The 26083-nt window shown below is 44.1% G+C and overlaps 1 protein-coding gene across 5 annotated transcripts in view; it reads right to left on the reverse strand.

The window, feature by feature from the left end:
- MTMR1 (myotubularin related protein 1) overlaps positions 1 to 26083 on the reverse strand; it is a 61238-nt gene that overhangs the window by 18748 nt on the left and 16407 nt on the right. For 2 of the 5 annotated variants that reach the window (XM_070366087.1, XM_070366088.1), the window contains 7 exons: positions 18763 to 18838; positions 16263 to 16357; positions 15763 to 15870; positions 11213 to 11314; positions 10812 to 10895; positions 9818 to 9967; positions 8202 to 8390 (listed from right to left, as the gene is read on the reverse strand). In XM_070366087.1, coding sequence (XP_070222188.1) covers positions 8202 to 8390; positions 9818 to 9967; positions 10812 to 10895; positions 11213 to 11314; positions 15763 to 15870; positions 16263 to 16357; positions 18763 to 18838 — 804 coding nt within the window. Of the gene's footprint in view, positions 1 to 8201; positions 8391 to 9817; positions 9968 to 10811; positions 10896 to 11212; positions 11315 to 15762; positions 15871 to 16262; positions 16358 to 18762; positions 18839 to 24158; positions 24186 to 24809; positions 24834 to 26083 lie in introns of all 5 variants that reach the window. The other 3 variants (XM_070366084.1, XM_070366085.1, XM_070366086.1) reach the window with 3 other exon arrangements.

Here is a 26083-nt window from a genome sequence, read left to right on the forward strand (position 1 = left end):
AGATTTGCCAGTTCCTCAAAAAGTTAAACATAGAACTACCATATGACCCAGAAATTCCAGCTCCCACAGAACTAAAAACAGGTATTCACATGAAAACTTGTACGCAACAAATCATAGCAGCAATATCCACAATAGCTAACAGCTGAAAGCAACCCAAATGTCCACCAATGAATGAGTGGAGAAAAAAAGTGTGCTGTATGATTACAATGGATTATTTCTCAGCTACACAAAGGAATGGAGTACTGATTTGTGCTACAACAGAGAAACCATAAAAACATCATGCCAAGTGAAAGCAGCTAGGCACCTAAGACCAGACACGGTATGATTCCATTTATATGAAGTGTCCAGAAGAAGGCAATCCACGGGGAAAGTATTAGCGGTTGACATGGGTTGGGGAGAGGGGAGGATGGGGAGCGACTGCCAGTGGGCACAGGGTTTCCAGCTAAGGCTGTGATAGCATTCTGGAATGAGACAGTGGTGATTGCTACATAACACTGTCAAAAGACTGGAAGGCACTGAATTGTAAAATTTGGGATGGTTTCTAGAGGAGGAACACAGCGTTGGGCTTTGGGTGATGGAGCTGTGTCAGGGAGCAGGATGCATAGCTCTGCAGCATGAATGAGGGGGCTGGGTGGTGGCTCTGGGTGTGGGTCCAGGGCTCAGGGCCAGTGTGTGTGGCCAAGAGAGCAGTCAAGGTCAGAGGAAGGCCAACATTCAGGGAATGCAGAGCAAACGAGACTGAGGAGAGCAGCTGGAGACTGGAGGATAAAGAGAAAAGGGAAGAGAGTCTTTCAAAAACGAGAGGGTACTCAACTGCGTCAAAAGCTCGTGAGATTGACAAGAAGGCACTTGGTGGCCTTACCGTAAACAGTCTGGGAACAAGAATAGTGGAGCCAGCTCCAAGCGGAAGGGGACAGGGACTGGGGAGGGCTTATCTGCACAGATGGACAGATTTCCTGGGAGCCAGTTGGCATAGGAGCAGGCCGGGCAGAGCTGGCAGCAGTCAGGGGAGGACACAGGGGTCCACGGGGAGGTGACCCTCATTTCCAGGCCATGGGGTGCAGTGGTATGTGGGTTCCAGCTGGGGGGGTGCAGTGGGATGTGGGCAGGTGGGGGCAGTTCCTGTCCGAGGGCTGGTGTGTTCTGTGCAGAAGCAAACAGCCAGCGGTCAGGGATGAAAGGCGTGGGGCCAGGCTGACCTGACTCCTGGGGAGGAGGTGGGGAGCCCAGCCCTGAGCCTGGGGTTCTGCTCAGCAGTCCTGGCATGGCCCTGGGGCAGGCGGGCAGCAAGGAGCAGGGGAGCATGCCTCAGCTTGAGGGTGCAGAATAGGGGCTGTAAACATGACTGGTGGGGAAACAACAGCACGGAATGACGGAAGACTCTCTGAACACCCACTGCGGACAATGCAGCCTAGACTCTAGTCCTGCCTGTGGGGCACGGTGACGTTGTTCATCACAATACCCTTTGCACCCACTGAAGATGCTGCTGGTTGAGGGATTCAAGGCACAGGCCTTGGTGGTAGGAGTGTGGGTTTTATCATCCCAGCCCTGCCCCTCCTCCAGTAGCTCACCTTCTCTCTGCGCCTCAGATTTCTCACCTCAAATACTGCAGAGGCTCACTATGGGAATTAAATACTAACTAAATAAACTATCTAATGAAAGCTAATCTGTGCAAGGCTCAGCACCCCTCACCCACTACTCGGCACCTTTGTATTATGACCTCCCTCAGCACCTACCATGCAGAGCCTTGAGATGGGCAATGACTCGGACCTGGTCCCACCAAGGGAGCCTGGAGGCTGGGGCAGAGGCCCCATACCCAGTAAGTGCATGAGTGCAGAGGACACCTGCTTAGGGCTGGTGTTAACCAGGAGAACTGAGTTAAAGCCAATGGGTTGCCTGAAAACTGATTACTAAAGCTCCAAATAAGACAAATAACAATCAGAAAATGGGATCATGGGAGAAATAGAGCATGAGTGCCTACTCTGTGTGAGGACAGAGAGCAGGCACCTGGAGGTCTGGAGACAGAAGAGGGTAAGGAGAGTGAGAAGGGACCTGTAGGTAAAGAGCAAATTAGCCAAGATGGCGGTGGTCAGGCAGCCTCACCCCACAGCCTCTTGCTCTCATCCCACATTTTGTAAATACATGGTTATGTAACAGCTGAGATAACTTATACCACTGTGCATGTGTGTCATTATGTACCCGTTTGGCCATGGGCCACTCTTGCTCTGTAAATATATATAAGCTCCACCTGAAAAGCCCTTGTAGGTATGTTATGGCTGCGTCTGCTAGGTCAACCATGAGAGAATACAGCATGTCTGGTGCTACGGCCACCACACCCGCCATTAGAGAATAAATATGTCTGCAGTTCCTACAGGTCCTTTTGTTTTCTTCCAGCTCCCCTACTCACACCTTGCCTACCCTGGGTTCAGCAAACAATATGAACAGTGAGACAACTGGCAGGCTGATACAGCGAGACAGGGCCCCATGTATACCCCAGCAGGAATTGGGGGGGAGAGGCTCAAACTTCTGGAAGACGTGATCCTGCTGGCCAGCCCTCCCTCTATGGGGGCAAAGCAGGGTTCTAGAGAGAAGCCAGCTATGTTGGGACACTGGTCCCCACTGGCATCCAAGTCCCCAAGAGTGAGCTCACAGCAGTGGCACCGGGGCCTCAACCCTCAGGGAAAAACAAGAGTCATGGCCCTTGGGAAGGAGGTGGCTGAAGAATGGCTCAGGTTTCATGATTACAGGCCAGCTGCTCAGTGCCTAATGAAGGCTCTTCAACCACCAGATGTAGACCCTAGGCAGTGGGGAGGATTCCCACGTGAGAATATAAAGTTTCACAGAGGGCGGCCAACTCCCAAAGAGACTGGCAGGACAGGATTTCCACATACTCAGACACCAAAGGCCACACAGCTCCCCACTGCTGCAGACGGAGTGTTTGTCCCTCCCAAAATCTCCATGTCAAACTGAATGCCCAGTGGGACTGCATTAGAAGATGAGGAAAGTGAAGCCCTGACGATCAGGACAGCGCCCTTCTAGGAAGAGACAGGACAGAGTTCACCGCTTTCTGCTCTGGCGGTGTGAGGACACAGCAAGAACATGGCTCTCTACAAGCCAGGACATGGGCTCTCAGCACACACTAACTCTGCTGGCACCCTGATTTTAGACTTCCAGCTTCCAGAGCTTTGAGAAATAAGTGGTACTGTTTATAGCTACCCAGCCTATGATATTTAGTTATAACTGCCCAAGCTGACTAAGACACCCCTTCCTCTAATCTCCCCTGACACTCATCTGTTGGCATCTGGGACCTCTCCCTTCCCTTCACTGGGTTCCTCTACTACCTGCCCCAGGCAGCATTTCAGGGGCTCTTGTGCCAGGCTCCTGCACCCGTGACCTACACTCCTTCAGTAACTTCATCCCCTCCCATCCAAGGCTGCAATCTCCACCTGACATGCTACCAGGCCCCGGTCTCAACCTCCAATCTGACCTTCTTCTGAGTTCCAGAGCTGTATCCTCCCCACACAGGCTCCTCAACTTGTAACAGCTTAAAAAGAAATTCCTTCCCTTCCCTTTCACTTTCCCAAGAAGAAAGCTAACTTAAAGCTGACCTCCGTAATGAAGTTAGGACTTCTGAATCAACACCCAGTGCCACTTGCCATCAGGGCCCCCATGGGCAGACGAGCCTGCCCACCCACCGACAGCTTTTTGTTCCAGTTGGGGAGTGGCTATTGTGTGGCGGTCCAGTTCTGGGGATCCAGGTGTGCTCAGTACCCTCCAGTCCCTGCTGTTGAGGCAAGACACACACTGAGGGAGGAATTGGCAGTGTGCTGAGGACTACAGAAAGGAAAGAGCAGAGCACCCTGGCATGGGAGACTGCCCTGGGGAAGTGGTGTTCCCACTGTGACTGGAAGGATGGGGCAGTGGTTAGGTGCACGTGGAGACTGGGAGATGGCACTGGGATATGCTGAAGGAGCTGAAAGGTGCTGCCACAGCTGCGATGTGGGCCTCAAAGGTGTGGCAAGGCTGGAAGGAAAGGCCCTTCAGCTTGGGAGGCTTCAGAGGCCCTGTGCAGAAATTGGTTGTCATTGCCTCAAGGCACTAGGGGTGCCCAGAGCTGGACCTTTAGAAAATCCCTCTGGCCATGATATGGAGAAAGGGTGGAAGGGAGCCTCTACAGAGTACCAGCAAACTGAATCCAGCAGCATAGTAAGAAAATTATTTATCATGACCAAGTAGGAGCTATCCTAGAAATGTGAGGGCTTGTATGAGTAACAGTACTAGGTGGCAGTAACAAAGCACCACAAAGCAGGTGCCCTAGAATGACACATTTATCCCCTCACAGCTCTGGAGGCTGGAAGTCCAAGATTGAGTTATTGGCAGGGTTAGTTCCTTCCAGAGGCTCTGGCTTCCAGGGTCTGTGGCAACTCTGGGGACCACTTGACATGTAGCTGCATGGCTCCAATCTCTGCCTTCATTGTCATGTGGCCATCTCCCCTGGGTCACTGTCGCTACACGACCTTCTTATAAGGACACACATCATTGGATTTTGCTGCCGCTAAGTCGCTTCAGTCGTGTCCGACTCCATGCGACCCCATAGACGGCAGGCCACCAGGCTCCCCCGTCCCTGGGATTCTCCAGGCAAGAACACTGGAGAACATCATTGGATTTTAGGCTTACCCTAATCCAGTCTGACCCCATATTAACTAATTATATCTGCAAAGACACAATTTCAAAATAAGGTCCCATTCTGAGGTCCCAGAGGATCATGAATTTGGGGGACATGCTATCCATACCACTACATCAGTCTACATACAAAAATCAGCCAATGTGTTGATAATACACCACATGACACAGAATGAAGGGGGAAAGTACATGATCAGACCTATTGATACAGAAAAGGCTTCTGAAAATCCAATATCCTTTCATGGTTTTTCATGATAAAATCATTCAACAAAAACCTAAGAACTGAGGGGAATTTCCTTAACCTGAACAGGGCATGTATGAAAAACCACAGCTAATATACCCAGTGTGAAAGACTGAAAGCTTTCCCTTTAAGATTAGGAACATGATAAGGATTCCTGCTTTCACTGCTTCTATTTAACAAGGTCCTAGAGAGTAAGTACCCTTCTGGCTGCTAGATGGGATTCTGCCAGATTCATGAATCACCTAATAAAGCCAACTGGATATTCCAAAAAATAAAACTAAAAAGCAAAACATGGTACTTGAGGTTCTTGCCAGGCAATTAGGCAAGAAGAAGAAATAAAACACATCGAGATTGGAAAGTAAGAAGAAAAACTATCTCTACTTGCAGACATGATATATATAGACAAGCTAATGGGGCCTTGGACAGATAAATATCCTTGTCTGGTTCCTAGACACATACACCACTAGAGTTGAAATCATTCTAGACATGCAATTTGGTGTCCGGCTCCTATCCCTTGTGTGGGATAAAACATAATGGACTGCCCTAGCTCTGTTGGATGTTTAGAGATTGCCTCCATGAATATAGCTTTTATCATGTTTTTCACAGTTTCCTGGGGACAGTACTACAGTGGTGACAGGAAGTACGCAGAAAGACCGACAGGGGTCACTGGATTCACCAGCTGTGGGGAGCCAGGGGACCTGACTGATTAAGCATGACTTTTTATAGTAGGCTGAAAAATGCCTCCCCCCACCCCACAAAGATATACACACCAAATCCCTGGCAACTGTAAATGTGACCCCTTTTTTATAGGTATGATTGAGGTTCTTGAGGTGAAGAGAGAATCCTGGGTTATCTTGGGTGGGCCCTAACTGCCATTCCAAGCATCCTTGGAAGAGAGAAGAGGAGAAGACATAGAGACACAGGGAGGGGGAGGCTCTGTGAAGACAGGGGCAGGCACTGGAGTGCTATGGCCGCATGCACAGAGGAGCTGCCAGAAGCCCGAAGAGGCAAGGAACGGATCTCCCCAGAAAGCCTCAGGAGGGCACCGCAGCCAGATCCCAGAAGGGTATGAGGATAAAGGTGCACTGTTTTAAGCCACTGAGTTTGTGGTCCTTGAGGGAACTCAGGTGCTGTCCATCTTCCTCCTTGTCCTGGTCCTCTCCCAGCTTCCCCGCCTCAGTAGCTGATACCACTGTTCATTCCTCTCACCCCATTTCCATCCTGATGCAGCCCTCTACATGAGACACCGTCACCCCCACCCACCCCACCCCGCCCCACCCCCATTACAGAAGAGGCTTCTGGAGCAGTTAGGTAACTTGCTCAGGGTTCTACCAAGCACCGAGGGGCAGAGCCAGGAGGAAACTCCAGGTGTAATTGAATGCAAAGCCAAGGGTTGTCACTACCCTGCCTCTTAGGCTGGTCTGGATATGCTTAGGTTTTGTTGCCTGGGAAGACAACCAAAAGGGGATACCAACCAGATGATGGGATGGAAATCCCATTTGGACCTCAGTAGGGAGCAGGGCGGGAGAGAAACTTGGAGGGCAAACTCAACACAGAGGCAGTGTTGAGTCAGGGCAATGGAGGAGATGGCCCAGGGAGATTGGGCAAAGGAGAAAAGAGGACCCAGACTGGGTTCGAGGCATGCTGCCATCTGCCAATTAGGAAGAAGGAGAGGAAGCAGGGAAGGAGGCTGAGCTGGCCAGGCTGCAGAGAGAGAGGTCCTGGGGCAAGAGATGTCATGAGAGCCAAGATCATGGAGCCATCTACTCTGGGTCAGTAGTGAAAACGACCTGAAAGTTCAGTAGTGAAGTTAACCTGAATGAGTTCTCAGGGACAGGCACCCACACAACCTTCACATGCAGTCTAGGGAGGAGGTATGCTGTTACTCCCAGTTCAGAGAGGTGACTGCAGTCTAAAGAGATGCAGTGACTGCTCACAGTCATGTACAAACAACCATGTGACCACTATGCTCCCTCAATGTGAGCTGGACATCCACTTCCCCAAGGCCCATGGTGGGGGCTGCTTGGCAGTTTGTGTGTATGGCCCACAGCAGTACATGTGTTAAGGGGACACCTGATGGCTTGTTTGCTCTTTGAAGTCTTGGGAAGGGCTCCTCCCGACAGTGAGATGGGGAGGCAGGAGGTTGGCTTTTTGGAGGACATGGGCAACAATGGAATAATCACTGAAGAAAGCAGGGCCACAAGCTGCCAAGAGAAACAAATACCTCCAAGCACTGCTGAGGGGGGCACAGCAGGGGAGCCCTCAGGCACTCCCCTTCTTGCCCTTTTCATAAATGACATGCTCAGGCATTTGTCAGATGTGTCTTGCCGCAGATCATCCAAAACCACCTCAGACACCACCTCCTCTGTGAAGCCTGGCCCAGTAGCACAAGCTCCACCAGAACAGTGAACTCTGCCTACAAGGAGCACCTTGCCTCATCTACCCTGGAGTATCCCCAGCACCTGCTCCCTAGTACATGCTCATTACATGTTTGTTACCCGAGTATCATTTTACAGGTAGGCATGAGTTAATGCTGGGAAATATTGAGGGCAAGAGAGGAGAAGGGAACAAAAGAGGATGAGATGGTTGGATGGCATCACTGTCTCAGTGGACATGAGTTTGAGCAAGCTCCGGGAGATGGTGAAGCACAGGGAAGTCTGGCATGCTGCAGTCCATGGGGTCGCAAAGAATCGGACACGACTGAGTAGCTGAATGACAACAACATGAGATGGTAAGGGCTGTCCGCACCATCCCAATACCTGAAATTCCTCATGGAAGGGCCAGGACTCTGACTGCCACAGACCTGCCAGCAGGACTGCACTGTCAGCCAGTCATCTGTGGGAAATAGAAAGGACTCCACTCAGAGCCTTTCCATTGGAAAGAGGGCATCAGAGGCTGGGCCGCACAGCCCCACACTGTCAGCTGGTGGGCTAGGACGGAGCTGGGTGCCTTGTTTCACACAGCTGACTCCATTCGTACAGAGCTTCAGGCCAGATATGAATTGGTCAAGTAATCAAAGGTTAAAGGGACTTCCATGGGCCTCACAATCCTTTCACTAAAACGCTTACTAGATTCTCTAGGTGATCATTCTCTTTCTGGGTCTTTACTTTCTGGGTCAGCAGACAGGATTGTGGAGGGGCAATGAGAAGACCAGGTTTACGAGGGCTGGAGATCTAGGAGGCCCACTGTGGGCTGCTCCGCAGGAGTCCACCTTCACGGGGCTATCTGAACAGCATGAAGCTTTAGAAACAGCTCACAGGAAGAGCTTCTGCAGTACCTTGTTTGTGTCGGCGACGCTGTTTTGCCGGGCATCAAAGATGATGAGTTTGTGAGCCTGTGCATTAGCATCCATTATTGTTTGCAGGTACTTCTCATCTTCCTTGCAGCGCTTATCATTGGGACCCACAAGCGGCTGGCTGCAACGGGTAATTGTTGCCTGACTTTCTGGATGAATCCATGACAACACCTAGTGTTTGAAAGCAACAAGTATTAGTATGGAAACCAAGATGTGCTCTAATGTACCTGTGTGTATGCTCAGTTTCTCAGTCATGTCTGACTCTTTGCGACCCCATGAACTGTAGCCCTCCAGGCTCCTCTGTCCATGGAGTTCTCCAGGCAAGAATATTAGAGTGAGTTGCCATTTTCTTCTCTAGGGGATCTTCCCAACCCAGGGATCGAACCCAGGTCTCCTGCGTCTCCTGCATTGGCAGGCACATTCTTTAGCACTGAGCCACCAAGTTCTTAAGCACACCTGCTTTTAGTATTTTTGTCAAAAGGGACGGTTCAGCCTGAAACAGTGTGAAAGTAGCCATGAGACTCAATGTTTGGGTTAGGCAGAAAGGAGTCTGACTAAGTGAGCTCTAAAAAATTTCCTTTGCGTTTAAAATTCTAGGATTCTAAGAAAAACAGAAACTAAGTCAAACCGTGACTAACACCAAGCCCATTTCTATTTGATCGACTGATTTTGTCTCCTCATTTAAAAACACCTTTGAATCTCAGCTGTGACTCAGATGGTAAACAATCTGCCTGCAATGCAAGAGACCCGGCTTTGATCCCTGAGTTGGGAAGATCCCCTGGAGAAGGGCATGGCAACCCACTCCAGTATTCTTGCCTGGAGAATCCAATGGACAGAGGAGCCCGGTGGGCTATAGTCCATGGGGTCACAAAGAGTCAGACACGTTTGGGCAATTAACACTTGGATCTCAACTATGGTGTACGTGGCCAGATGAGGACAAAGTAAACAGTCTCTTGTAAAATCTAAAGCTATGTCCCCAAACCTACCATTTTCCTCCAGTGACCAAGACACTTGGGGTCAACCACATGGCACATGCAGGGCTCAAGACATGCACTCCCTCCCTAACTGTGGTTCCCTCCCTAATATGTATCCCCAGTGTACACATATATCCAAACTCACCAAACTGGATCCACTAAACATGTGCAGGGTTTTTTGTATACCAACAAATCTTTTAAAATACTTCACCCCCTGTTGGCTACTATTTCTTTCTGCAATGGTGGCCCTCCCAGTACAGGTACAGCCTTCCCCTCAGTATCTAAGAAAGAATGTATTTTCTCCAGGATGACTCAGTGACACCAGTGACACAAACTGTCAGCACATTAGCAAGCTTAGCCCTCTGCTATCCATATACCATGTTTTAAAAGCATGATTGAAGTTACTCTGGTACTTAGTAACATGAACTCATGGCAGGTGGGGTCATAGCAGGCAGACAAAATGCTTATATAGATAGTTCTTGAGAATCAAAGATATGTTCAGGTTTATAGACTTCTTTTTCTACTTTCCATTTTCTTCATGAGATTTTTTTCTAACTTGCTTTTCCCCATATTAGACCAAATACAGTATATGTTCATATCTAAATAACATTGTTTATTACTTACCGGGATTCTACCTTTTGCTCGAAATGCTGCTACTTTTGAAAGATCATCATCTTTTACACTAGTTGGCACAACAATGATGGCAGGGTAGGTGTCACAGAGCTCATAATTACTGTTTACTTTGGATATTTTCCAACTTTCATTTGGCAAGCCCTGCAAGGTGTCAGAGGAAAGTTGGTGGTGTGTGTGGGGACCATATTTTTACACTTTCAAAAGTACTAAGCATGAACCACATCCAATTATTTTCTAGTAAAATCCATTTGTAATTCATTTTTCATTACTGCTTAAAAGATTAAATATACATTTATTTTATATAAGCCATTGCCTACCTAATTCATTTTTTAAAAAATCTAATGAAGCATGATTTCCAAACATACTAAAACATGCAAATTATATACTTGAATTCCAGTCCTATGTATTTCTTGTCATGTTTTTTATAACAAGTGAGCATAGTGTTCTTTAAAAGTACCCACAGAAGTCCTTTAGAGGAACAGAAACTTCTTTAAAATGTCTAAAGGAATATAAAGTCACTGTACCAAAACTAAGGTGCAGACCAAGAGTAAATGTCATGAAAATAATGTCTCATTGGAATATCTTCAAACTAACAATGCACTAAAGAACTTCTAGGCAGAGAAATGCCATCGGACTGACATAGCCACGTCTTTTACTCATAATCTAATTTAAGCCATTGCTTTATCCTTACTAATCAACTTACTATCAGAATATCTAATAAAAACCATCTGGCTGGTTTCTTTGTAACCCCTCCCCCTCATCCTGGTACTCCATTTGCCCTCTGAAAAAAGGAAGAACAAACAGTGGCACAGCTGAAGGTGTGGTGCAAGGAGAATGGGCATCCAGAGCTGAAGAACTGACAGACTAGGTGAGTTACGCCCATGGACAACTTGTTGTAAAAGGTTCCTTCTCCACTACATTTCTACCCTTTTAGGAAAAAGATGCTCAACCTATTATTTTCCAATTGATAAGCAGCACACTTTACCTGTCTTTTATATTCAGATACTGGATCATAAACTTTCCATCCATTCACTGGAAATTTTTCTTTATAGTTGAAGGCAAAGAGTGTCTGGATACAAAAGCACAAAATAGACATGTTAGCATCTTTGTGCTGTCACAGGCACACTACTAAAGCTTTTCATTCAGGTATGAGCTGAATGTATTGAGTCCTACTTTAATCTACAAAATTTTGTAAAACAACAAATTTGAAGTTTTCTTCATCATTACACAGAACTGACACACTTTAAGTACTCAATGTTAGTTACCAACAGAGAGAAAAGAGATAAAGGAAACCTCTGGAAGAAAGAATAACTAAACATGACATTTTTAGACTGCCACGAAGGCATTCAGACCCACACAAAAAGAAGGTTATTTCCATGTACTTACCTGCCCATTGGAAAGAGGAAATGCATGTTTGTTGAGGTTTTCAAATATCCCGAGTTTACTCTGTTCTTCCTGTTTATAAGCAAGTCGCAAGTTCCTCATATCCTGTCAAACAATTAGCAAAATTCATTTATTCAACATGTATTGAGTACCTATGAGGTAGACCCCATGGTATGAAGAGACAAAATATTTTTATTCATTTCTCACAAAACATAGTTGGCCCTCCATATCTGCACACTCCATACCCGCAAATTCACCCAAGCATGGATTAAAAACATTGGGGAAAAAAGTTCCAAAACACACAATTTGTCAAGCAACTATTTACATAGCACTGACATAGCACTAGGTATTTAAAATGATGTAGAGATGGTCTAAAGTACACAGGAGGATGTGCAGAGACTGTATACAAATATGATGCCATTTTACATTTGGGCATTCATGTCTCCAGATGTTGGTATTTGCTGGCGAGGGGGTGTCCTGTAACTAGTCCCTGGTAGACACCGAGTGGTGACTGGACTCCATTTTACTCCAACTAACAAAAGGCAATTCACAAAACACCTCCAACAAGATAATAAATTGAGGAAAATGGAACAAAGGGGAGGTGTTAGAGGGGAAAACTCATCAGATGGAACCAGGAGTAAGGTTAATACATAAAAGTGGTACATCAAGTGGTGTGCCCTTCTGTGCTAAAGGTGTGCCATAAACTCAGTTCTGGCTTAAGCTGCTCAAAGAGTCAATTATGGAATTCGCACCATCCATCAATAGAAATGCAACAGAGGTTTCTCCTCTGAACTCAGAGCAAGGATTCTGTGTCATGTAGAGACGGTGACTCTCAGTGACTTCCTTACAGAAATTACAATGTTGCTTCTCAAGATGAGTATCTGAAAGCCCCCTGCCACACAACCTGTCAGCCTGAAGCCCAAGTGGAAGTTGTCAGAAGCAAGGCCGACAAGGTGGCTCAAAGGGTACAATGTCTTCCCAGGACTGCCTTGAGCACTACCCCCTGACCTTTCTAAGCCTACACTCTCCGTTAAAACACAAGAATCTCATTCTTTAATCTTACACGGAATTCAAAAATAAATATGACCACAAACAAATTAAAGCAAAAGCAATTGGGGAAGTGAGGAAGGTATTGCTGTGGTATTATTTGTAACAGTGAAAGAATGGAAATAACCTAAATGCCCATCAATAAATAAGGGCTGGGTCAATGAACTACAGTACCACTGATGGCACACTACAGAGCTAATGAAAACAAAAAGTGGCTCATTAGGTACTGCTAGCAAGGAATTCCAAGATAATAGTTGAGGGGGGTAAGAAAGGTGCAGAACAATGAGTGTAACACACGACCATTCACATTTTCAGACACAGGCTTGTATGCAGAGGCCATCTATGGAAACCAGTGCCAGTGGGTGCCTGCAGAGTGGATCAGGGTGGCTGGAGAGAAACACTTTTTGCTACACAGTTTTTGTACTTTTTGAATTGCATATCAGCTGTTTAAGCATGGTCCTGGCAATTCTACACTGAAGAACATTTTAAAACTGCTTTTCACAAAGGCTTGCCTTGACCACACACACACACAAATATCGTAGGAAAGCAGCTACAGGACACCTGCCTAAGTGACATAACTTCCTGCTGTGCCATCCCGCCAAGCTACTCTGGCTACACACGTGCTCCCCAGTTGCTGACTGAGCTGACTTACTATTTAGGATTGCTCAGCTCAGAGGGAGAAGGCGATGGCACCCCACTCCAGTACTCTTGCCTGGAAAATCCCATGGATGGAGGAGCCTGGTAGGCTGCAGTCCATGGAGTCGCGAAGAGTCGAACACGACTGAGCAACTTCAATTTCCCTTTTCACTTTCATGCATTGGAGAAGGAAATGGCAACCCACTCCAGTGTTCCTGCCTGGAGATTCCCAGGGACGGGGGAGCCTGGTGGGCTGCCGTCTATGGGGTCGCACAGAGTCAGACATGACTGAAGCGACTTAGCAGCAGCAGCAGCTCAGAGGCAAAGGCATTGCCAGCAAAGACAGAGCATGTGTGAAGCCCCAGGAGTCTGAGTGTGGCAAGGGTTGGCGGGGTCCAAGGCGGGTGGGAGCAACTATAGGAATGGGATGGCAAGAACAAGGGGAGGCGGGCTGGAGTGGGAGCTGCCAAGGAAAGCAAGCCCGCTCACACCACGGGTTCTCCGTGTTTTCCCTCTAGCCCAAGGGTAACGGGCAGCTACTGAAGAGTTCTCAGTAGGGAAATGACCTGTTCCACAATTACAGAATTGACTCACCTACCCCACCCTCGGCTTTAAGTTCTGCAAAGGATTCCCACTGCTCTGCCTGCGGAGAATCCTGGAGAATCAGGACTGCCACCATGGACCCAAGGAGAGGACAGCCACGTGTTGCTCGAGGGATGCTACGAAGCCAGCAGATTTCTGAGCCGGCATAGTAAAGGCTTATTTGAAAACATGGGCTCAACTGCAGTCTAGGGCCAACCAGCAAGAGCTTCATTCAGAGATATGATGGAGGCAGACAGACTGGCAGGAATCTAATCCAAACCCCAAACTGGGAAGGGACCTGGATGGTGCTGCAGGCAGGATCTCTTGCCTGGTATTTTAGGTGAGGTTGTTAGTGAACTGTATTCCACAAGGCAAAGTCATTGGAACAAAGTATCAGTTAAGATGTTTCTTAAATGACTTTGTCGTTGTTCAGTTGCTCATTTGCTCAGTTGTATCCTACTCTTTGCAACCCCATGGACTGCAGCATGCCAGGCTCCTCTGTCCTCCATCACCCAGAGTTGGCTCAAATTCATGTTCATCTTTAATGATTAGTCCTCACCAAAGCTGTCACACAAATTTTACTTAATCCATTGGAGGAAAAGGACAAAATCAAAATTAAGCATGGCTCAGGTGCAAATTCCAACAAGAAACTCAACTGTGTTTTTAAGCACAGAATTTATGAATATTGTTGTCCCTTTAGGGATTCCTGGGTAGCTCAGTAGTAAAGAATCCACCTGCCAATGAAGGAGACACAGGAGATGCGGGTTTGGTCCCTGGGTCAGGAAGATCCCCTGGAGGAGGAACTGGCAACCCATTCCAGTATTGTTGCCTGGAAAATCCCATGGACAGAGGAGCCTGGCAAGATACAGTCCATGGGGTCACAAAGAGTAGGACATGACTGAGCAACTGAGCACACACATGCCCACTGTCCCTTTAGGAAGTCTCTGACTGAAAACTAGTCTTATAATGACAAATTGCAAAAAAAAAAATACTGATCTCTGCTTTCCACTGGATTTCTCTGAAATGTAACAAATCATGTCACCACCTAGGTTACAGGTCCATGTTAACTGGAACACTTCAACAGAAAAGAAGCAGTTTATTTTTCTGGAGTTGAGCTGTAGGAGTTGCTTGTAAAATAAATAACCCAATCAAAAAATGGGCCAAAGAACTAAATAGACATTTCTCCAAAGAAGACATACAGATGGCTAACAAACACATGAAAAGATGCTCAACATCACTCATTATCAGAGAAATGCAAATCAAAACCACTATGAGGTACCATTTCACGCCAGTCAGAATGGCTGCGATCCAAAAGTCTACAAGCAATAAATGCTGGAGAGGGTGTGGAGAAAAGGGAACTCTCTTACACTGTTGGTGGGAATGCAAACTAGTACAGCCACTATGGAGAACAGTGTGGAGATTCCTTAAAAAACTGGAAATAGAACTGCCTTATGATCCAGCAATCCCACTGCTGGGCATACACACTGAGGAAACCAGAATGGAAAGAGACACGTGTACCCCAATGTTCATCGCAGCACTGTTTATAATAGCCAGGACATGGAAGCAACCTAGATGTCCATCAGCAGATGAATGGATAAGAAAGCTGTGGTACATATACACAATGGAGTATTACTCAGCCATTAAAAAGAATACATTTGAATCAGTTCTAATGAGATGGATGAAACTGGAACTTATTATACAGAGTGAAGTAAGCCAGAAAGAAAAACACCAGTACAGTATACTAACGCATATATATGGAATTTAGAAAGATTGTAACAATAACCCTGTGTACGAGACAGCAAAAGAGACACCGATGTATAGATCAGTCTTATGGACTCTGTGGGAGAGGGAGAGGGTGGGGAGATTTGGGAGAATAGCATTGAAACATGTATAATATCATGTATGAAACGAGTCACCAGTCCAGGTTCGATGCACAGTACTGGATGCTTGGGGCTGGTGCACTGGGACGACCCAGAGGGAGGGTAGGGGAGGGAGGGGGAGGAGGGTTCAGGATGGGGAACGCGGGTATACCTGTGGGGGATTCATATTGATATTTGGCAAAACTAATACAATATTGTAAAGTTTAAAAATAAAATAAAAATTAAAAAAAAAGAAGCAGTTTACTTCAACAGCTTATATAATGGTCTGAATTGGTTGATGAAAGGTTGAAGAGGTTTGTGTCCTGAAGACATCTAAGCGACTAACGTCCAAATTATTCTTACTATCCAAGAGCCCAGGGATGTTCCAGCTGGCCGCCCCATCTCAGTTTCTCTCCGTCTGCACAGTACCTTGCACACAATCTCTATGCCACAAGAGTTGTCTCCATGGCTTTGTGCTCCAATCTTCTCAACTCTGCTGATCACTCCCAGGGGGACTTCGAGGACGAAATGTGGGTCCTGGGTTCACAGATGAACATGAATGCCAATCAGTGTCAGTCAACAGAGTTTTCCAATTCAAGTCTTCACTGGCTACAAACATGTTTGCTTACTACTTTGATTTTCGTCTCGGTTCTGGCTAAGACACTAAGGTCTGGTTTATCACCTGCTTGGTGATGTAGATGTCAAGAGTATAATTAAACCCCACCCCCCACCCCCGTGAAAGTGTTACTTTAATGGCCTTTTTTTTCCCAACATACAAAATCTGCTTGCACATCTTAAAATGGGCACATTTTAAAACTGACTCTCAGTTCCTCTCAGAGTGGTAAGATTTCAGGATACTTTTTACTATCTTCATTATGTGCTTTCTTCTGCAGCATTGTAAAAAATAAAACTGATTTTTAAATACTCACTCTCTCTACATTCTTGAAGTACATCTTAAAGTCCGTCACTGTCAGCGTGCCAGTCACTGCTCCCACAAATGGGCAGATATACATGACATCTTTCACTGAAAGAAAAAACCCAAAATAGCATCTAGTGCCATTGGCTTGTGTTTCAATAAATCTTAACATGAGTTTCCACAAATATGTGATTCTAGTTTTCTAGGAAATTAAATTTTTTCATTACCTTAAACAAAGGCATAGATGGATAATCTTCTAACAAAATTCCATTTTTAAAACAAAAGTGTGATTTGCTACTTAATGAGGTTTTAAGTAAAGAGCCTCATAATAAGTTACATTTTGTCATTTCTTTCCAAAGAGTTCACATTTTCCCTGAGTGATAAATTAATCACATTCAAAAACATATTAATTAAACTCTGAAGATCCTGGGCTACATTTCATAAATCACTACTAATGAAAACTAACTAAAGCTAAACACTGTCCCCCGAAGCATCTCCAAAAAAACTGCTTTACAGATGGCAAAAACCAAAACCATGTCAATGAAGTGGGGAAAGAGTTCTTTGCTTCAAATTCTTCATCAGCTTCCATATTTCTTAATGTTTATATCAATATCAACATCCTTTATATAAAAATCAACAACACATGTGACTCCTATGAATGTTGGGAAGCTCACACCAGTCACAAAGATACCACATCTTCCCAATGTTCCCAAAGTGCTATTCCACTAAAAGTACCATTCCACTGAAAGCTCAAGAATGGACACAGTTACTGATGAATCCGAGGGGATAAATAACAGCACTAAAGCTGTCATTCAGCCAAATTCTCAAAATACTTATATTAAACTTTTATAAAACTCATTATGTACTGAGTGGCTCTATTGTTGGGATTCTAGGTATAAATGACAAGATTCCTTACTACTCACCAGGTAACTAACCAACCCCTGAGGGATACTACACAGAAAATCACCACAGAGCCTGATAAATGCTATTAGAACCATGTGGACTTGATGTGATAAGAGGTCAGTAAAGGAATGACTTAATTCAGCAGGGAGGCTGGGGAAGGGGAAGGGAGGAGAGGTCAACAAGTTGCCAGAGGTTAGTGTGGCTGGGTCCAAGGGTGCATGAGGACGATGGGACACGAGGCCAGAGATGACCTGTTCATCAGAGTTCATGGCAGTATTATTTGCAATAGCCAAACAACAGAAAACACCCAAGTGTCTGTCAATAGGTGAACAGATCAGCACGCTGTGATGTATCCACACAATGGAATACGACTCAGCAATGAAAAGGAATGACTGCTGACCACAGCACTCACAATATGGGTGAATATCACAATAATTAAGCAGAATGAGATAAGCAGACATAAAGACATACTCAATGATGCCATTTCTATAAAACTCTAGAAAATATCAACAACCCTCTAGAGCTTGGGAAAGGGGAAGAAGGCATGGGTGAGAGGGATTATAAAGGGCCCTAAGGAAACTTCTGGGAGGTAATAAGTATGTTCATTATCTTGACTGTGATGGTGCTTTCCCAGGTGTATAAACGTGTCAAAACTCTTCACATTCACTTTAAATCTGTGTAGTCTGTTTGTCTGGAGTAGGAGAGGCATAACAGAATTAACTCTGCATTTTAGTCCCATCATTCCCAAAACAACACAGATGCAGGGCTAGAAACGCTCCCAGAGGACAAAAGGCCAGAGAGGCCAGTGGAGCACCAGGAGTGGATGAAGTTCCTGAAGCCCAAGAGAGAAACCGTTTCAAAACTCAGGTTGGGATGAACAGAGCCCAGAGCCAAGAGTAGGCTATCACAGAGGAATAATGTGTGTGAAGGTCCTGGCAGGAGAGCCCAGCTACTCAAACACAACATGACCATGCTCCAGGACTGGGCACGTGCCTTTGGGAGGGAGCCAGGAGGGAAGAAGGCGACACCGAGCCTCACAAACCAGGCTGTCAACCCTAACCCTGGCAATCGTGAGGTGAAGTGGTCCCATCTGGCTGCCCTCCCACCCAGCCTGGCACAGTGGACTGCCAGCTGAAATGCCTAGCCATCCACTGCAGGCCTCTGCCCTTATAAACCAGGGTGGGCACACATGCCCTTTTCCTGCACTAAAATTGTACTTTCTGGACTCTTAAAAGCCACTAAAATTTCTTTGCCAAGTTCTCTAAATTGCCATTGAAAGTATGATGTGGATCATCCTTCAGGACCTTTTCCTTCTAGTGAAGGCTTCCAACAAATCATCAAACTGACATCACCGTGAGAGTCTCACCTGCCTCAGTTCATGGGGCAAAGTTGGTACTGCCACCCAAGACTCGCTTGGAGCTTCAAGGGATCCTCTATAGGCCCTTGTCTCTTAGGGTCATGATGACATGAAGAAGGACAAGGTCTCATCCATTTGTCCCCAAATTAAATGGATCTGGCTGATCTCCAGCACATACATCACCTGTGCTTACGAGTAATGTGCCATGTCATTTTACGGATCTCCATAAGCAAAATGTACTCGTTAAACTTACCAATGGCCTTGATTGATTCTCCTGGTAAAAGTGGCGCTTCTTCCATCTGTGCCAGCTTATTTCCATCCCTTAGAGCCTGGCAAGAAACCAAACATGAGTAAATCTCCCTTTCCATCTGTAGACCTGGGAAGAATGGTAGTGCTCTGTGCTCTTGCTACGAGGCTACAGAAGCGTGCAAAATGTATGCCCCCCTCCCCTTACAAGACAATTTCAAAGCTCTGCATCACAGGACACCATGCTGCATAGTCGAACAAATTGTTACACATACTTAAAGTTCACAGTTAGAAAGCATTAATACAGAGATGGTTTGACATGACAGATAGATACTGTAATCACTACACAGACAGCTATTACAAGGTGCCTCCAGAATTTGGAAGTAAGGTCAAAAAAGGTTACCTTCTGAGCGTGAAACTAGTACAAATAAAATCATTAGATGCAGATGCTTAAGCAGCTGTAGAAATGGCTCAGCTATGAGAGTGTGTGGGAAACCCCCCAAAGTCTAATTTAAGAAAGCAGGGAGGGTCTATTACTAAGGAAAGCCCTACTTTATAAAGCCTTATTTTATAAAATAAGAAAGCTTCCCTACTCCAACCCAGCTTCCTGCAGCTGCACAACGCGCAGGAGGGAGGACAGGCGAGCATGCTTGTCAGTGTGTATACAGGCCACGAGAGTGCGCCCTCATCTGGCAGACAAGAGCATTTCATCCACTCCTGTGGAGCAGGCTGTGTTGTTCATCAGGCTTTTCTCCCCAGTCAGTTCACACTGCTGATTCCACGCTTACCGAGCAAATTCCTAAAGAGGTCTCAGGCTTCCTGTTACAATATCACCAGGAAAAGGATGTCTTGGATGGCTGGAAGGATACATGCCCACATTTCTAAATGTCCAGATTGGCACTATGAACCAATAGAGCCAGTCTCTGGCAAGCCTGGTTGGATAGCACCAGATAACTCAGGGGAGCTGAGAAAATGATGTTCTTGAACTACAAATCTAGGGACCACAGCCTGAACTTCGTGCGTATTCCAAGGTACTGCCACCTTGTCAGATACTGCCAAGAAAACTGATCACTTTCTCCAGGCATCTCTGACATAATGTGTCATGAATAAGAGTAAGGTTTTCAAAACCTCAGCAATTCCCAAGCTGTGTTTCATAGAGCACTAAATTCCCAAGAGATGCAAACAGGACTTATTTGGAAAAGTTTGGGAAATGCTGGGTTAAAGGAAACAAGTTTAGCTGGGTTCTTTTTTTTTTTTTTTTAGTGAGACAAATCTTTAGCATGTTAATGCAGGCCGAATCCGCCAGAGGGCGCTAGAGTATGCTGCATTTCCCCTACCTCGTCCATCAGGGGCTGCTTTCTCCAAAAAGTACCTGTTAACATCAGGAGGTCACTAGTGTTGGGCAGAAAACAGAGTAGATAGTCCTAAGTTTTCAACATAATTTTATGAAGCAAAATACTAAAACTGGTATCTTTTATAATTCTAGTCAAAATTATTGAAAATTCAAAATAATTATTTTTCACAGTTATAAGAATAAGTAAGTGAAGTCGCTCAGTCGTATCCGACTCTTTGCGACCCCAGAGACTGTAGCCTACCAGGCTCCTCTGTCCATAGGATTTTCCAGGCAATAGTACTGGAGTGGATTGCCATTTCCTTCTCCAAGTTATAAGAATACTTCAATATATTTTATAAAGGGTCTTAAAGGACCACTTAAAAACACTATATATAGTAGGTTCATCCAATTTTATAAAATAAGAAGGGAAAATGTCAAAATATAAAGAGCAAATTCAATGCTAAATGTTGATCAAATGATATTTGTTTGGGGAGGGCACAAAATGACACAGTTCCTCCTCCTCCTAGTGTTCATCATCACCTCCAAGCAATTTTACTCAGTTTAAACTTTTAGTCCAGATTGGTTTTTAAGACACTTCTCAACCAACATTTTTAGGGATGCAGAAAACTGTTAAAGGGGACACAGAGAATGTTTGTGGATACATTTATACTCATACCTGTTTTGGAAATACAGCTTTGACACAATAAAGCATAAACCAATATTTATACTTTTCAATGTCCAGTTTTAGAAACACTAAAAATCACCAATCTTCACAGAAGCCTTATTTTGAAAGTCTGCTTTCTTTAATTTATTGCCTAACCTAGTGACTGATTTTATAATATAGTTACAAAGTGAGAAAGCAATTTTAATCAATATTCAAGTTTTAAATAACTTCAAATGTTACACTTTTAAAGCTTATTTTAATGGCTAAATATTATCATATACACTTAAAATCGTTAACTGATATTCAAAAATAAATGGGAATAGGTTATTTTTAAATATATTTACTAAAGCAAGCTGTTCTAATCAACTGAATTTGGAAGAGGTGGGGGAAAGTCTGATTCACTTTATAGCAAGTCACTTCACACACTTTCAAGTCCTCAACCCAGGACTAACTAATAAGATGCCATTGATGGGAGGCAGCAGTGACTGGACCATTTTGAGAATGTACAAGACTCTCAAGATAGAGGCTAGGGATCAAAGGTTTCTCTTCTAACAGTCACGTTAAATCTGGCGTGAAATATTCGTGCATTTATATGAGGCATGAAACGTGTTGATGGGATAGAGACAAACCTCTCACTAAAAATAGTTAAATCTGGGACGTGCTTTGTACATGATGAAAAGGCAACTATCAGAATAAAACAAATCATTGATCCCACTGCTTCAGATCTCCCTATAAAAAGTTCACTGTGTACAGGAAAGACATTCAGCTTTAGCATAGGAATTCGAGAGGAGAATGGATCTTAAAGCCTCATTGTTTTGTGAGGACAGTAGATTCCCTCTAAAAAGCCGGTGTTAGGAGATAGGACGCACACTTGTGCTATATTAAGCTTTGACTGCAACTTCCAAGTTGCACAGGACATGATTTGACCCTTGATTTATCCAACCCATGTACATCATCAAAGAGGAATGTTCTTATGGATAAAATATGTCTCGTGAATACACCCAGCCCTCTTGGGGCCTCTGCTCCAAGTGTTGCCCGGTTGAGGAATTCTCTCTGATGATCTTAGCCCAGACCTCTGCTGGTGACCCATAAGGTCACCAACTTGCTGGCTCTCCACTGCCTTCTCCTCTTGAACCCAGGCTGCTGGGTGGATAGTTTCTGTAACAGTTGCCTGCCGAAAGCAGTGGTTTTCAAATGGGCCTCTGCAAAGTACTTCCAAGGTCACCAAAGGAGGGTGGGCTGGGCAAAGGGACAGCTGAGCACTGGGAGTTTGCCATGCTTCCCTGGAGCAGCTCCTCTAGAGGTTTCATATACTCAGTTTCTACATAAGCTTTGGGAAAAACTCTGCTACATTAAATCTCTCCAGAGTCCAGAGGTAGTGAGCAAAGAGTAAGTACTGAAGAAACCTCGATGAATGATTTTTTTTTTTCTTCTACAAAATACATGGAACTCATTCCATAAACACCTACAGCATGCTAGGTGCTGTGCTGGGTACAGACCTTGCAAATTTGAATAAAGCAAAGTCTGCACCCTTGAGGAGCACCCTGAGTGTGTGCATCTGCCCCTCTAAGTCTTTGTGAAGGCGCTACAGAATCGTGTTGTGACTGAGGCTCATTATTCCCATCAGTAAATCTACTTGGGAAAACTGAGAGGCAGAGATGAACAAATTTCTGGTTGACAAAATGTTGGATAAACCAATTTTTGCAAATAATGTCATAATGGAATCTACCAAACTTGGACAGGAGAGTGCTACTGTAGTGGAAAAAGCATTTGCTGGTTGCCTAGAAATCTAGTATGAAATGGCTTCTAAATGCACGGTCTGTAACTACAAACAGATGAACATGTACAACTTGCCACCTGATCAGCTTCAGCTTCAGAAGGGTAGCCATTGTGTTCTTCCTGAATCTCCTGCACAGCACCAGGTGCATGGACAAGAAAAGGCAAAGGGGCGGGGGGAGAGAAACACGTGCAAACAGACAGGTGAAAGGACAGAAGTTCTTTCTTAAAGAGACAGTAAGCATGTAACACACCTTTCATGGTTTTGCAAATCCCAACATTTTCCCCCTTGGAGTTAAGGAAAGAACATGGAGGCCATCTATAGCATCCTCAGCCTAAAATGGAGTATCTACTCTGTGTTTGTGTTGGGGTGTAAAATGAAAAGCAACAAACATCATGGGTTACACAGAATGTACTGTCTTTTTAAAATCAAGCAATACTGCAGCGTACAGCAAAGAATCAAAATCACAGATGCATAACATGCTCATAAAAAAGAAAACAGACCACAGAGACCAGGCAGCGACCAAAATCCAGCCAAAATCCAAAGGCGGTTCGTAGACATGTGTTTTTAAAAGGAACTATTATGTTGCCCAGAGGTCAATGCCACTGGAATTAACAACATTTCCACACATGCACATGTGCATATCACATGCTGGGGTCATACATATGCAGATACATACAAATGCTCTGTTACTTATTGCTTATTGCTAATTAAATACTGTGATTTATGACTCAAAATCATATTAAATCTTTCTAATTACAGTATCAACGTGCTTCAAAAAATAGCTAAAATATCACATATCTTTATCTAAATTTTCCAATATCTTTACATGTATTACTGTTCTTAATTTCTTTATAGAATGAGTTTTTGAAACAGTAAAAACTTGGACTTTTAGTTTAGCCTGTGGTATAATGAGCATGAATATTGAAGATGACAAAATTATAACCCCTTTTAAAAGTTATATCAAGTCTCTGAGGCTGAAAATATTAAAATTTAGCATCAATATATTTTTCCTTCAAGAAACTTTGATCCCAAGGACTATATTTCTTTAAAAGGCAATCAGTGAATAAGTAGCAAAGCTTTAAAAGAATTTACTCTTCCCCACCTTTCATTTTTGTCAGTAAAATAAAATAGCTACTTAAAATATTTTTATACTTTATCATCAGGTTGAATTTAGTACACGGTACTGCTACCCTTCAGAGCAGGACAAATTGTTAAACACAGCCAGTTTTTTGAAATTTCCATTTTTTTAATACAAAGAAAATGGAATCATTCTTTGATAAAACTTTTAAAAACAGAAGAATGAATGACCAAATAACAACCAAAAAAAAAAAAACAAAACCCACATAGCATTTAAAAGTCCATGCAAGTGTAAAGCCAAACACTAGTAGTTAACAATGTGAATCAATGAAAGAAAATGATGCCCATGAGCAAAAGAAAACGTGGTGAAAACAAAATTAAACAAAGATAAACCGACTAGAATCCAAGAATTTGATTTAACCTGCTTATTTTTAAAAGTTTAAAACTAAAGTCACTAAATGATTCTGTCAAAATCCACATTGTTTTCATTTAATGGAACAAGGTTAATTTTCAACATCTGATACTCAGGTTTAAATGCATGCACATTACCAATCTTTGTCTTGCTTTATGAATATTCTGAAATAAAGGGAAGGAAAATCATGAGGAAAATATAAACTATAATCCACTAGCTATAACAGCTACGTCTGTATTTTAAGAAATACTAAATGGGGCTGATTTTGCTAAATTCATCTTCAAGATTAGCACTTCTGCTTTTGGGATTCAGCATGCAAACATGAAATCTTACTTGATCTTGTAATCAAGACTTGAAATCTTAGACTGCCTACTCAGGATGGACAACTGACCACTTTGTTGTTTTTCTTGTTAATAAATACTCTAGCATGAATTATGTGATGAACGAGGTTAAATGAACAGGACTCTATAGGCCTAGACTTATAAACCCCATGCCATGAATATCCACTTGGTCAGAATTCCTGTAACACAACAAAAGTCAGTACTGCACAGTGGAAACAAATTTTAGCATCCTGCCCTCACACACATTGGCTTTTTCGCATATGAAAACATCATAACAAATAAAGCATTTCTAGTGAACACTGAAAGCTATGACACAGCAGAGCGAATTGATCTGAGTGACTCATAAAACCAGTGAGAAGGCAAAGAATACTAAATAGACTAAGTGTCCGATAAAGCACAGAGACACACAAGGCGGAGGCCCATGTGCTGAAAACCAAATATCCTTACCCTTATATCAGGCCTCCTGAAAACCTGTCAGTTAAAACACAGAACATCATCATCATGGACACATCACTATTGACCTGTGAAAGATGCTGTTAAGTTCGCCAGCCCATGCTCTAAGAAACATCGTAATACTCCAAATAAAACCCAGCAGGTCGATGCTAACATGTTTGCCCTCTAAGTTTCATTCAATATCCAATCAATCCTAACACATTTGTCTTGTAATTTGCAGGCAAGTCTATGATTTGGAGAAACTTATCGCCCTTAGCCTAAGACAAACTACATTATTTTAAATACAAACCCCTTCTGTCAAGGGCTATTACAAGACAGTGTGAACAGGCTGTGTTTGAAAAGTTCATTTGTGTGTCTGTTTGGAATACTGAACACATTTTCCCCATAGAAACAATGATATAAAAAGGTGGTTCTGCTCCCAAACCATCCCACAGAAACAAAACAAAACCGAACCAAGAAACCACAAAAGCGTCCACAGCTGGCGCGGAGCACAGCTCAGCCACGGTGTTAATGGGATCACAAAGCCTAGTTAAGCACAATTTTAATCTGGTTTCTATAGGAATTCTATTTCCAATTTGCACTTGGGACTCCAGAAATAAACCCCCTGATGTGGCCGCCCCAGAGGTAGAAGTTGCCTCTCTCACGTTAGCCCAGCCCCGACTGCTGCACATGGAAACGTGCAGCAGGAGCATTCGGGAAACGGCCCAGAGAACCAATGGAACTTTTGAAAAGCAAACAGTGCTAACAGTCTGAGGAAGGCTTGAATCATCTGTTCCTCACTCTCAACTCTGAAATCCGATCATCATTACATACAATAGAATGCCAGAGGTTCTACGGAAAACATCATTAAAAAAAAAAATCACTGGAGGTTCTTATTAGCTTCACAGGTTTTACTCAGGATAGATAAGAGGATCACGTGAATATGAGGACACACTTCAGAGAACATCATTGTATCGCTATTAAAAGAAAATACTCTTTGAAGTAAAAAAGGTGTTGGAACTAAGGGATGTTATAGCTCAAAGGGAATTAAAGCCCAGAAATTCCTAAATATAGACTATTTAGGCTAAGCTGAAATCTGCCCCTTTTTTTGAGGAGGTGATGGTGATGAATATGTTTATCTTAATTGTGGTGATAGTGCCACAAGGGGGCACCTATCAAAAACTCATCAATCTGTATACTTTAAATATGTGACATTTATCATTTGTTAATTACAACAGAAAAGTTAGTACAAAATACATAATATACACGCTTATGTTAATTTTGAAAAA

The sequence above is a fragment of the Bos mutus genome, chromosome X, assembly GCF_027580195.1.
Source record: "Bos mutus isolate GX-2022 chromosome X, NWIPB_WYAK_1.1, whole genome shotgun sequence".
NCBI lineage: Eukaryota > Metazoa > Chordata > Mammalia > Artiodactyla > Bovidae > Bos > Bos mutus.